This window comes from Accipiter gentilis, chromosome 18 (genome assembly GCF_929443795.1).
Source record: "Accipiter gentilis chromosome 18, bAccGen1.1, whole genome shotgun sequence".
NCBI classification, from domain to species: domain Eukaryota; kingdom Metazoa; phylum Chordata; class Aves; order Accipitriformes; family Accipitridae; genus Astur; species Astur gentilis.
In genome coordinates this window covers 27577278-27591162 of record NC_064897.1, presented here as the reverse complement: position 1 = coordinate 27591162, position 13885 = coordinate 27577278, and the positions used below count along the sequence as shown (strand labels likewise).

The 13885-nt window shown below is 63.3% G+C and overlaps 1 protein-coding gene across 1 annotated transcript; it reads left to right on the top strand.

Annotated features, from left to right (window-relative positions):
- Nucleotides 1-2881: 2881 nt before the first annotated feature.
- NPTXR (neuronal pentraxin receptor) lies at nt 2882-13570 on the top strand. Its single transcript, XM_049822514.1, has 5 exons — nt 2882-3553; nt 10359-10581; nt 10693-10937; nt 11249-11428; nt 11812-13570. The coding sequence occupies exons 1-5, from the start codon at nt 2969-2971 to the stop codon at nt 12034-12036; spliced, it is 1458 nt and encodes a 485-aa protein (XP_049678471.1). The 5' UTR covers nt 2882-2968; the 3' UTR covers nt 12037-13570.
- The last annotated feature ends 315 nt before the right edge of the window (nt 13571-13885 follow it).

The following is a 13885-nucleotide window of genomic DNA, read 5'->3' as shown; positions in this document are numbered from 1 at the left end:
CTGGAGGAAGGATGGAGAGGCAGACGTGAGCCTTGACCAGATGCATCCAAAAAGAAGCCAGGATTTTCATGCTACGTGGAGATCCCCAAGTGAGGGGGGCTGAAGGGTCCCGGTCTAAGGAGAAGGTGGGGTTGGGTCCATGGTGTGGCAGCTGCGGAGGAGCCCTTTTGCCCCATTAGGGTGGCCCTGGGTGTACCCCTGAGCTGGGCAAAAGCCCTGGGGGGGGGGGGAGGAATCTCCCCTAGGTAAGAGTTCTCCCATTTCCTCACCCCCACTACACTGCTGGCCTGAGCATCACGAATGGACCAGGGTTTCCCTCAGCTGGCGAGAGGCTGCCTCATTCCTACAGGGAGGGTTGGTTGGGGGGGGCAGCATGTCTGCCCAGCTCAGAGGAGGGGGTGCCCTTCCCCTCATACCAGCAGCCCATAAAAATGTCCCTCTTGCCTGGGGGCCGCTGCAAGGCAGCCCCTTCAGGACAGCTGCCAGCCCGAGACACTGTTTGGGTGTTAATTAAATGGAAGAAAATCCCTTAATCGCTCCCTCCCCGTCCCTCTGGTCTGAACCTGTGATCTTTTGTTAAAACCAGCTTCTGTCACCAATTCTGTTCAAAACTGGGCTCCCCAAAGCCCCCTCATCGCCTCTCCCCACCCCGTCGCCCGCAGGAGGGCAGGGTTTCGGCAGCGCAGCATCCTCGCCGAGCCGGCTGCCCACTGAACATCTTTGAATCGTTATTCATGGGACAGGGAGGTTGCTCTGGCTACTCACCAGCCTGAGTCATCACCCCCTGCGAAAATCTATTTTTGCCATCTCTTTGTCTCCAGGAAGAAATGGTGGTCCCTGCTGAGGGAGACGGAGGGGTCGGGACCCCGGGCGCGGTGAGCCCTGCCCTGCTGCAGCACCCGACTCTTCCACCTCCCAGCGTGGGCGAGTGGGTCGGGGCTGGTGTGGAGGGGCTCACCCACCCCACTCGCTGCCACAGCGGCGTCAGCCGGGGAGATAAACCTTGCCACGGCGAGCCTGCAGCCTTTGGCAATAAAATCTGGATGGCCGGGCCAGTGCGAAGTCCCCGGCACAGCACCGCTTCCCCCAGCATGGGACCCAAAAAGCCTCGTAGAGGCATACGGCATGGTTTTTTGCAGGGTCGCAGGTAAAGGACACCCCTCCCGCCCTGACCTGCACGCCGTGGGGTAGGGTGGGCTGCTCCGGCACCCGCATGGGTTCCTTTCGAACCCAGTGCTCCAGCCCGGCTGCTGACAGGGGTGGGCACGCTGCAGGCAGGGGGTGACCCGGGGGGGGTGCAGTCCCCTGCCACCCCTACGAAGGGGCAGGTCGGAGGCCGGCGGCCTCCCTTCATGCCGCCGGGCACGGGCTTCCATTTTCTTTATGTTCTGCACCAGCGCCTGCTCGTCCAAGCGCTCCAAGCGCTCACCTGCCCGCAGTGCCCGCTGGCCTCGCCGCCGGGGCCAGATACCTGTCGCTGGGCTTCCTCCGCATCCGCCTTCTCGCCCCCATCCGTGCCCACCCCCTTTTTCCTTCTCAGGATTCCCTTCGTCTCCCCCTTTTCCTTAAACCTCCCCATCCGGCTTCCTCCTCGCAGCCTCCCAGCACCGCGAGCCGGGCAGGCCTCCTGCTGGCTCCAGGGTGAGGATTTTGGGGGGCTGGGGTGCAATGCACTCTGTGGGGAGGGAGGGTGACCGTGACTGTGCCCTGCCAGCGGCATCCCGCTCCCTGCTCGCACAAAGCCGAATCTGAGGACCCTTTGTAGCCCTTGCTATCCGCTCAAACGCGCCTGGGAAGATGTAATCTTTACTGGTGTTTCATATCTAGTGCTGGAGCTGTTTTAAAAACGCATGCTGCTGCTTCCCTGCTGGCTAGGAAGGATTTCCTGCCATCGCTGAGCAGAGCTTAAAATCGATTTTGTTTGCTTTTCCTCCACCGCTCCTCTTTGCTCAGCCGGGCTGCGACGCCGAGGCCGCGGCGTGCCTGCGGAGGGGAGAGGGCACGGCACGGCTTGTGTCGGACGGGCGAGCGCGCTGTCAGAGCCAGGAGAAAGCGGGTGTCTGACTTATCTTCTTTACGAGCGGTTTAGGATAAAGCGATGGTAGGGGAAGATTAAACGTAGGTATTTCTTTCCCAAATGGATGGCGTGGGTGCGCGGGGCAGAGGGCGAAGCATCCCGCTGCTGCTCTCCGCACCAGTCGTGCCTGGGGTGGGAGAGCAGGAGAGCCGCCCTCCCGAAGGAGGCATTTCCACGAGCTGGAAGGCTGCTGGTTTAATTTTTAGGAGAAAGGCAAGGAGGGAAAGGCCCACCGGCAGCCCGAAGGATCCTCACCGGGGGGGTGACGCCGGATTGTGAGGTGTTGACCCTCAGGGTAACGAGGGGCCCTTTACTTCCAGCCTAAGCATTTTGTAGGGGAGGAAAAAAAAAGAATCTTCCCTTGGGCTCTCCCGGAGGAGCATCCCCTGGCTGGAGGCTCCCACGGGGCTGATTTCAGCGAGCCCGAGCCTTGGCTGACCCCGTCCCCGGGGGGCCCGGGGGGGCCCGGCAGTGGGTGGGTGGGTGTCCCCCCCCCCAGCTCTTCCCCATCTGCGGAGCCCCTCACCCGCTCGCCTCCCACCGCCCGGGCCCCTCGCACTCGCAGCCCGGGGAAGGAGGACGCCGAGGGTCGGGGAGGGAGGGGTCCCCTAAGCGGGGCGTGGCCGGGGCGTGGCCGGCGGGCGTGGCCGGAGGGGCGGAGCGTGCGGCACCGCCCGGCAGCTATAAGCGCGGCGCTCCGGGGCTCCCCCGGCACCGGTGTCGTTACCGGTCCCGTCCTTCCCCCGCCGGCTTTGTCCGTCGGTCCGTCCCCTCCCCGACCCCCTTCCCCCCCCCCCACCGCCCCCCGCTTTCTTTTCTCGCCGTCCGCGGGCTCGGGCCCCCCACGCCGCTGCCACCCTGAAGTTTCTGGCGGTGCTGCTGGCGGCGGGCATGCTGGCTTTCCTGGGGGCCATCATCTGCATCATCGCCAGCGTCCACCCGGCCGGGAGCGCCGCTCCCGCCGCGGCCCCCCCCGGCGCCGACAATGACTCGGCCGCCGCCGCGCTCCTGCCCGCCGCCGACAAGGGGCTGGGAGCTCTGCACGGCCCCGCCGAGGCTCTGGCCAGCGCCGGGCCTCGGTTACCGGGGGGGCCGCCGCCTCCGCCGCTCTTTAGCCGTTTCGTCTGTACGCCGTTAAGCGCCGAATGTCCGGTGACCGGCCCCGGTACCGGTCCCGGTCCCGAAGAGCTGTTGGCTTTGCGGAGCGCGGCGGCCCAGCTGCGCCGTACGGCGCTGGAGCAGAAGGAAAGGATCCGGATGGATCAGGAGACCATCCGGGAGCTCACCGGCAAGCTCAGCCGCTGTGAGGGGGGGCTGCGAACCGCCCCCCCCGCCGCCGCCGCCGCCGTCCCCCCCGCCGGGCTCCGCGCCGCTCCGCGTCCCGGCACTATGGGGCACCCCCCCGCCGAGCCCCCCGCCGTCCGGGAGCTGGAAGAGGCCGTCCGTGCCCTCCAGGACCGCATCGACCGGATCGAGGTGCGAGGGATGGGCCGGGGGGGCGGGGGGGATGCTCCCGGGGGAAAGATGCTCCCAGGGGTCGGGGGGTGCTCCCGCACATGCCGTGCCCCAGCCCTGCATCCCACCCCCCAAACCAGCTCGTCCCCCTCGCGAGGCTTCGGGAAGGTTGTCCTCGCCCCGCTCTTCCTCGAGGTCTCTGCCCAGGGGCAGGGGGCTCGCCCTCAGCCGCCCCCTCTTCCCTCCATGCAGGGTGGTCCCAAGGGGCCGGGGCTGTCCTCCTTCCCCCCCCCCCAGTCTGCACCCAGGTAGGGCACCGCGCTCACCCCGTAGCACCCACCAAGGCCTCCACCCGAGCCGGTCGTCAGCTCAGGGCCAAATCCTGCCCTTTAGCAGAAAGGTAAATCCCATCCGACGCCGTCGCGGTTACGAATGGAACTTCTCGCGAAGTAAAGTGCCGGTGCTACCTACTCGGAGCCCAGCACCCCTTCCCCGCACGGCTCCTCTAGGAGCTGTAGGGAGAAGGGGGTGGCTGGAGCCGCTCGCTGTGCCCGTCACGGTGGCATCGGGCTGTTGGCGCTTGGGGTGCGGAGCCCTGGTCCCCGCTCTGTAGCAGCCCGGCAGCGTGTGCCCGGCAGGCTCAGCCCTGGCCCGGCCGCGAGCCAGCGGCACCAAAGGTTCTACCACGACGCCCGCGGTGGGACCCCTCGTGCATGCACGTGTGTGTCGATTTATTTGGGTTGACGGGGGCTCAGCGGTCACACGGACCTCGGCAGGCTTTGCAGGGTACGGCCGGGGCAGTGGTTTGGGCACACGAGAGCTGCCAGAGGGGAGTCGTCTGGTTTCCCTGGGGGGTTTGCTCCAGATCCCCCATCTTTTCTGGGGGTTGTGTTGTCCCCTGAGGTCTGGTGGGGGCCGGAGCCACCTGCAAGGAGACTCCTGCAAGTCCTCAATGTCCTCATCTTCCCGTTTTGTTCCCTGTTGTCCCTCTCCATTCCTTCCTGGAGCATGGAGCTGGGGCGAGGGGGGGGTCAGGCAGCACCCCATGGGGTCCCTCTCCCCAGCTTTGCCCTCCTGCCCCCCTTCACTACAGCCATGCGGGTGCAGTAGCAGCAGGCCACGGGGGAAGAATTCAGAGCCACTGAGGTCACAGGCTGAGAAAGGAGACAGAGAGAGGGTTATGGTGATGGATGAGATATGAATGGAGATAGAAAGATGGGGAAAGGCAAGTAAACACAGGCACACGCCAAGGCAAGGAGCTGGAGACTGGAGGAAGCGCCCGTGAGCTGCCAGGGTAACGCGTACACACGCACGAAAACAGACGGGCACGCGTGGGGAGCGAGGGACGGCTGAGCACGATGCCTGGAGCCCCATGCAGGCAAAGGGAGGACAGTCACCCCCAAAACCCCCTGCAGCCCCAAACAAACAGATTCCCACAGGTGGGATCATACAAAAGAGCTAAGAAATGTACGTGCATACAGCAGATGTGCTCACCCAGAGATAATGGGGAGGGGAAAAAAATAAGCCCCTGCACACACAGATATGTGTGCACGAGGACCGGGTGATGCGCTGTGGGATGGTGCCCGGCACGTCAGTTCGAGCCTCGGGGAGCGTCAGGCCTTTAGCTGCTCTCTGGTCACGCTCTCCCTGCGGGGCGGTGTCACCCGTGAACTGCCCTGGCCCCTCTCCTGGGGCTTCTGGTGATCGCAGGAGGTTTGGGGTGGAGGAGGATGAAGCTCCCAAGGGCCGGAGGAGGCTCTCCCGTGCACCTGAAGTGATGCTGGGTCAAGGCTCGTACACGCACACGCGCTGATGAGGAAGACAAGCGTCACCAAAAATGTTCCCTTTTGTGCTGCCGGGGACCTGAGGATCCCAAGGGTGCTTGGCAGGGGACATGCGGCACCGCACAGCTTGGCGAGCCCTGCAGGCTCAAGAAATAGGGCGGCATGTCACAGGTGGGCTAGATATCGGCCGTCCCGGCTCCAGCCTGCCGTAACGTGCCGGTTCGGTGACAGCCGAGCCCTGGGGTCGTACCTCGGCTGTGAGGCGAGGGCTGCCCGTCCTCCCCTCCCCGCCTTGCCTTTGGCCCTCCATGTATGAGCAGACACCCCGAAACTTGACGACAGGGTGCTTGCATCGCTCCATCCCGTGCAGTTCCATCAGTCAGGCCTGGGAACCTTCCTGGGGTACCCCATGGCAGGGGGGGCACCCCCGGCCCCAGCAGCTCCCCTAAAGGGAGGCAGCGATCACCCCAGCAGGTGATCTGGATGAGGACGGTCCCGGGATGACCGACAGTGGTGCTGGAGGTTCTGCAAAACCTAGCGGGAGGGAATGAAGGAGAGAAAACCCTGGTGAAGCCCCAGGGGGGCTTAGTCTCGGGAGAGGGATGACAGAAAATGCCAGGAACCCTCCTCCCCACCCCGGGAAGGCTGCATCCCAGGGCATCTCCCAACGGGCAGCGGGTTTGCCGGCAGGGATTACTGCCGGAGGCTCCGGAGCTGGGATTGCGGGGAGGGGGCTGGCAGAAGATCGCTGATCTCATCTGGATGCTCTCGGCCCCAGCTGTAAGGCATAACAAGATTTATCGATGCGCTGAAAAACCTATTAAGTCATTTCATTCTTAGTTGTGGCAGCAGGGTGGCGGGGGGGGGGGGATGCAGGGAGGGCCCCCACGGGCTCGCTCTTTGCCCTTCATTGTTTTGACGGGGACGGGCAAGCACCGGCATGGTGTTCACACGGGGACGTCTTCCTTTACCTCCTCCGACCCCCCCAAGGCGTCGCTCATCTTTTCCTCATGCGCAGCAGCCTGGCTGAGCTTTTTCCTCCCAGTTTTGGGGGGGGGGGGGGGGGGGGGTGTGTCCCCACTCTCTGCACGTGCTCACGTCCGTATGCTCGGGTGCATCTTGGCACGCAGAGCTGGGGGGGGGGGGGGGGGGGGGGGGCAGATGCTGCTTTTCCACGCTTTTAATTACTGCTGTAAATGGAAACAGAGCGGTTTTGGAGAGGGGGGGGGGGGGGAAATCACCTCAGCCCCATGGGCTGTGCTGGGGTGCAGATGCCCTCCTTGTCCCCATCGTCCCTCAGAGGGGACCCGAGCGGGTGTGGGGGGGGGGGACAACAGCCTGACGGACCTGACCTCAGCCAGGCTGTAACAGCCTGTTTGCTCCTCAGCCGGCGTGTGGCTGTGCCGGCCTGGCTGTGCCATCGTGGCTGGTGGCCTGGCTGCTGGCAGGAGACCCTCGGGTATGGATACGGGAATGGAAGCGAGCTGGCTGCCTCCCTTCGTGACCCCCAAATCGTGACAGCCCCAAGCGAGGTTCGAGGGGGACGGGAGCAGCGGTGAGCTCTCCTCTTGCGAGGAGGAGGGAAAGGCCGATGCATCCCTCCTTGTCCTCTACCTCGGGTGGTCCCTCCTGGAGTTTAACTACCCCTGAGCTCCTGCCTGGGTCCGAAAAGGTGGCGGGGTCCCCCCAAAACGCTGGCACGGAGGGTGTGCCATCCCGTGGCAGTGAGCATCCCGATGATGTGAGCCGATGCAGGGAGGATTCGTGGGTCTGGGGAAGAGGATGGAGCCGCTGTGTGTGCACACCCAGCTCAGCACCGTGACCCCCGGGATGTGCCGGGACGTCCTCCCGTCGGCATCGTCCCGCAGTCCTGCCCGCCCCGGCTCAGCAGCTAAGGTGGGCACTCGCATGCCGGCAGCCGAGGGGGAGCAGCGGGGCCCAGATTTGCCGGTGCATTAGTAAATGAGGCTCTGATCTCCTTACATAAATCAAAGTACATTTGCCGACTGAGGGCTACAACCCGAGCGAGCGCATGCCGACGTGGCCCCCATGGCCCCTCGCCTCCCCCTCCCCAACCCCCTGCCAGCCGCTGACATTTAACATGATTAATATTACCTGGCATCTTTCAATCTTTTTTTTTTTTTTTTTTTTTCTGGCTCCGATGGCCAAAAAGCATCGAGCGAGCCTCCCCCGCACCCGCTGCCCACTCCCCTGCTGCCTGCGCGGCAGCAGATGGGAAGCCGGGTGCCTGCCGAACAGCCGGGGAGAAGGCGCTTCCCCCCCCCCCTCCCCAAAGGTCACTGGTAGATAACAGCTGCACAGCTAGCATTAATAATTTGGCAAATAATTTGATTTGGGAGAAAGATGCTCAAGCGGCAGCTCGGAGATGAGGAGGATGGTTAGGGGATGCAGCCCAGCTTGGCATTGGAGGGACCACCCGGCACGTCCCAGCTGCGGTGGGGTGGGATGGGGAGGTCCGGTCTCCTGTCCGGTCGTGGTGTGGTTGCGGGGATGGGGATGGTGTCTGCTGGGATGCTCCTGGGATGATGGGGTGGCCGCCAAACTCTGCTGGGTGAGGGTACCGGCTGCATCCCTTGCCAGGAGGAAGATGGGGTCGGCGGTGGTTCAGCCGGCTGCGTGGGTCTGGCTGCCGGTGCCCCGGCTGCTGGGCTGGAGGGTCTGGGGAGAGCTGGAGAGAGGGACGGATGGGGGAAAAACCCAGGAAAGGGGAAGGAATTGAGGAAAAGTGGAGAGACGGCATGTATGTGTGTGGAGGGGAGCATCAGGAGGAGACGGTCCGAAGCCAGAGAAATAAAAAACCTATAGGTAGAAAAGTTACAGAGGGAAGAAAATAGCAGCAAGGAGAAAAGCAGGAGGAAGGGGGAGGAAAAAAAAAAAGCGCTCAGTCACTACTGAATAATGTAGGGCAGGCTATCGGGGGCTAGCGAGAGCGACAAAAGCTCCCAGCCTTTTCTTTTTTCGTCATTAACAGATGGAGCCGTGCATGAAAGCAGGGACGTAGGCTCCAAACCCGCAGCTCGAGCAATCAAAAGCGTGCGGCAGACAGGAGCGTGCCAGCCTCCGCCACAGCCGGGCGGCCTGAAGGGATGAGAAAAGCTCTCGGAGCCCGCGGGATGCGGACGAAGAGGCGAAGGCGACCCCCATCCCACCTGCGCTGCCCCCGCCAACACGGCCGGCTCCGCTTGGATACGAGCGTGGGCAGGCCCGGGTGGGAATTATCCCTGCCAGGAGGATGAGAATTAACCTTTCCTTCCCTCCCGCCATCCCTCCCCTGCCTTTCAGCCAGCTGCACCAGTGGGTCCCCAAGACCAACACTCCTCCCACCCCCCCCCTCCCCAAAAATGGCTAAAGCCCCTTCCCCGTCGGCTAAATCCCCCCCTGTTTTATGGAGACCAAAGGTAGGATGCCCTTTGCTGGCCACTTTTCCCTTCCCAGAGAGGTTTTGCTCTCCGCGAGAGCATCCCGGCACTGCCGGAGCAAGCCGGCAGCGAGAGCTGGCGTTTGGTCAAGGCTGGCAGATGTCCCCTGCACAACCTTTCTTTTCTTGCTTGGTTTTTGTTCTCTGCATTGTTTTTCTTGCCAAACCTGTGGGTTTGCCCCAGCAGACCCCGCTGGAGGCTCTTCCAGATACCGGGGCATTGCACCCTCCCTCTTATTTGCAGCCTGAGCGTGTTGCTGCCTGGTGTGGGGCCGTTTGTGCTCACACCAACGCCATTTTCTTGCTCTCCCTCTCCCCGCTACCTTCTCCCTGCTGTTCCCGTCCACCAAGGTTGCATCCTGCCTGGCCAAACCCAGCTTTCCTCCAGCCTCCCCCTTCCCTCTGTTGTTCATGATGGATAGCAAAGATCTGGGGGTGACATCGGTGGGCATCCCCCCCTTCATCTTTGTATGCACGATCATTAGATCCTGTCCATCCTGGAAAAGCAGGATATAGGGAAGAAGAAAAAGCTGGAAGTCACAACCATAGATGAGTGTGGTGACCTCCTCCAGGCCAGCTCCAAGGCCGGGGTGGGGTGGGGGTCCTGTCCAGATCAGCAGGGATGGCATCACGCTGTGTCCCACCTTTTTTCTGGCAGGGGCCACCACGGCTGCTCTGGCACCTTCAGGAAGGTCTGGCAGTGTGGAAAAAGTGGTCACCATCTTTCCAAGCCCATGGCAGAGAGCATAATGGCCCAAGGATGTGGAGAAGGGAGAGGGCTGCTATTTATGGAGAAACCCCAGGAACATGGCAAAGGGCCACTTTCTCCCTTCCAGCCTGGTTTTCTTCCAGCCAGGATGGAGTCTCCCAGCGAGGTGGGATCTGGGGTCTTTGCAGGGTGCAGTAGTGGCTGGGAGCATCCTTGCCAGGTGCCCGGTTTTGGATCAGCCAAGGGAAGAATTTCGGTGTGGGTTTTAACCCTGATGGGACAAGACGTGCTCGATATCCTCAAGTGATGGGTCACGTCTTGAGGACCGGAGGACCTACCGCTGGCCCCACTTCTCTGTGGCATCCTGATGGCCCGCGAGAGGCTGGCTAATGCTTACGGAGAGCTACCTGCCCGACCTGGCATGAGTGCACACACCCCCGCGTGCCGTCTGAGCCGGGCTAAGAGGATTACAGCCCCGTTAACGTGCTGGCCGTGGCAAAGCAGCCTCATGTGTGGTGGGGAAGGGGAACTCCAAGCTCCTTCCCGTGTTGTCCCCTCCTCGTGGGAGGCTGCCTGTGGGAGCAGAGCCAAGGGATGGCCTGAGGGCCTGTGCACCTAATCCTTGCTCTGTCTCTGAAGCAGCAGAATGTCATTAGGAGCAGCCAAACTTCATTTCACAGTAACGAATTCAACGGGGGCTCTGAGAGGGGAGGTACAAAGTCAGCTGGAGGCTCTTGGGGAAGACCCCGCTGCAGATGCGGGGTTGTGGTCCCAGCGCTCCCCGTGGTGGTGCAGGCTGGGCATGTCCTTATTTAACCTCTAACAGTGACACCGCGCTGAATTTTCTCTTTTCTCCCACCGTTCTTCCCCTGTTGCGGCTGCCGCTGAGTGCAGCAGGAGCTGCCAGCCCGCACCAACGGCTCGTCGCCCACCGCCCCGGCGCTCGCCCGCGATGCCCTCCACACCAAGATGGAGCAGCTGGAGGAGCAGCTCCTCTCCAAGATCCTGACCCTGCAGAAGGAGCGCCAGGCCGCCAGCACCGACCGCAGCCAGCAGCAGCACGACATCGAGAAGGAGCTGAACTCCCTCCAGAACCGGGTGAAGGAGCTGGAGCATGGTGAGTCCTGCCCAACGGGGATGGAGGTGACACCGGGGGGGGAGGTCCCGGGACCCTCATCCCAACGATGGGTGCTGACCCTCCGCTCTCCTCCCCATCCTCGGCACGCAGGACCACCAGGCTACAGCCCTCCTGATGCCTTCAAGGTGACCATCCCAGTGCAGAACAACTACATGTACGCCCGCATGAAGAAGAGCCTGCCGGAGCTCTACGCCTTCACCATCTGCATGTGGCTGAAGTCCAAGGCCCTGGCGGGGCTCGGCACCCCTTTCTCCTACTCTGTCCCAAGCCAAGCTAATGAGATCGTGCTGCTGGAGTGGGGCACCAACCCCCTGGAGCTGCTCATCAATGACAAGGTCAGCCCAGCGGCAGGGGGGACGGGAGGGAAGCCCCTGCCCTCATCTCCCCTGCTACAACCCCCCCGGGGAAATGATGCTCCTGGGGGTACCGGTGTGGGGGAGCTGGGAGGAAGGGGCCTGGGGTGGAGGGGGAATGCGGGAGGATGGCTCGCTGGGGAGGGGGTTGAGGGAGAAGCGGCGCATTGGGATGTCTAGAATTTGGGGTGCCGCCACCATGGGGGTGCAGTGCTTGCTCTGCGAGGGGCCGGGGAGACACCAGGGTCACCTAGCACTCCGCCGAGCACCGGGCTCTTGCTCCTCTTGCGAAGGTTGCCCAGCTGCCGCTGAGCCTGAAGGACAAGGCCTGGCACCACGTCTGCGTGGCGTGGACCACCCGGGACGGCAAGTGGTCGGCGTACCAGGACGGCGAGCAGCGGGCCGCCGGCGAGAACCTGGCCTCCTGGCATGCCATCAAGCCCCAGGGCGTCATCATCCTGGGCCAGGAGCAGGTATGTGCCAGCCTGGCACCCAAAACCGCCGGTTCGCATCGCTCCAGCACGAAGCCAAAATGGGGCAAGGGTGGCGTGGGCAGGAGCGCTCAGTGTGGCCTGTTGGCAGCTTGGGCGAGGGGAATCTCCTGCCTGCTCATCCGACATCCGTGTGTCCACGCGCGTTCATTTTCTTCTCCTCTTCCCTCTCCCTACCCCTCTGTCCTCCATTTGCTCCTTGTCTTGTCTTCTTGCATCTCCACCACCCATCCATCCCCTCCCCTCCTTGCCTTCGGGCATCTCGCTCCGCTTCTCCCCAAACTTCTCCTTCTCCTTCTTGCCCCGTTTGCCCACTGGATGCGTGTTCCTTCTCCTGTCCCATCCCCTCTCCCGCTCTTTCCCAGGACACGCTGGGCGGCCGCTTTGATGCCACGCAGGCCTTTGTGGGGGAGCTGGCGCAGTTCGGCGTGTGGGACCACATGCTGGCGCCGGCGGAGATCCTGGGCTTGGCCAACTGCACCTCCCACCTCCAAGGCAACGTGATCCAGTGGGACGACCAGGCGGTGGAGGTCTTCGGGGGTGCCAGCAAGGGGGGCTTCGCCGCCTGCGAGGAAGGGAGGAAGGCATAAGCGGCCCCTCGCCCCCTCCCCAGTGCCAAGGAGCCCGGTGGCAGCCCCGAAACAGGGAAGCCCCCTTCTCCCCTCCCAGACCGCCGAGCCTCGCCATCACGCCAGGGCGATGCTCAAGCCCCCCGTGCCGGCGTCCTGGGAGGGATGGGGGGGGCCCCGGCAGCCTCCCTCTTGCTCCTGTGCCAGTGGCACAGCTTGTCCCCCCCCTCCCGGCACGTCTGCCCCCGGGTCTCACCTTGCCCCGCTTCTGTCTTGGGAGGACCTTGCCATATCCGCAGGCATCTCCGGTACGGCGAGGGTCCCTGCCTTATCAGCCCCAACGGGGAGTGGGAAGGAGCCTTCCCTCCGCCCCAAGCGCGGTCCAGCCTCGGTGGGATGCCAGCGTGTGGGCATCCCCTGAGCGCATCCCCTTTCCTTGGTTATTTCCTCTTTCCTTAGTCATTTCTAGTGCTCTGCTATCTGGTTTTGTGAGCCCATACTCCAAACGAACTCAAAGGCTCGGCCAGGAGCATCTTCCCCTCCGGCTCCATCCCCTCTTCTCCTGCCTCCCTGCAGGAGAAGCCCCGGGAAGGGCTGAAGGAGGATGGCGGAGGGTCGGCAGGGCAGCACGTCCCCCTTCCCCCGCCTGTTGGAACAGGGCTGCCAGAGGGGAGTCAGGCTTTTGAGGCAGAGGGAAGCAGAGCAGGCCCCCCACCCAAGCTGGGGGGGGTCAGTCGGCCACCGAAGAAACAGGGGAGGAAGGAGCAAAGCATCTCCTCCAGCCCTGGCCGAGGGGGAAGGAGTACAGCGCTGCCATCGAAGGGAGCGAAAGCAAGAAAAAAAAAAAAGAGAGACAGAGGATGATGGTGGGTGGAGGAGTCCTGCCATCCATCCCCTGGCCTTTTGGGCGCTGGATCGGGTTGCTGCCCTTGCCTCCACCTGGGTCCCCTGCTTTGAGGTGCTCCTGGCCAGGGACGGGGCCACCACTGGCCTTGGAACTGGGAGGGCGAGGGGGTGGGCTGGCATTTTCCCCGTGGAGTGCCTGAGAATACGCTGTTTCCACGCTGCGTGGTCACCAACGTCTCAATACATGAGTGTGTGTGTGTGTTGCGGGAGGGGGGGGGTGTGTGTATTTTGGGGGTCTTATGGTTGCTCAATGCGGTGTCCAGCTTCCAGCGCTCCCCTCTACCCCAAGTCCCACTTTGTGATTTTGGCGACGGCTGCCCCTGCACCCGGGGGGGGGTGGTGTGTGTGTGAAGTGGGCAGGGGGGACAGCCCCACCACCCAGCATCACCCCCCCAGGGTCCCCACCAGTGGTGGGGCGGCTCAGCCCACCCGGGGGGGACATGGCGGGGATGGGGCGCAGCCCTTGTGCCAAGTGGGAAACACCGTGACCTTCGTGCACCCCACCGAGCTGCCCCCCCCCCCCCCCCCCTCCTCTTCCTCGCTCGCTCGCTTTCTCTAATGCACGTTCGTGAAAGGGGCCCCTGACGCGCGCACATGTTGGGACGTTTCTTTTGTAAAGCTGATCGTGAACAATAAACGTGATGTTTTCTGTTCGAGCCTCCCGTGGGGCATGCGAGGTCGCTGGGGGGACCGGCCGGCCCAAACCGAGGTGTCCTTTGCTGGGATGCTCAGGGTGGCATCCCTGGAGGGAGACGGCCAGGCCCGCAGCTGCGATTACAGAAATACCATCACAAGGGTCTGGGTATTGTTGCCCCCGGGGCTGGGGGTGGTGTCACGGTTTGGGCATCCCTCATCTACCCCATCATGAAGCTCCATGGGGTACAGGTGGCTGCTAAGGGGTTGGGGGAAGCACCTCTCCATGGAGGAGGAACCCCCCGTGCCGACGACAATGGGGAAGCAGAAA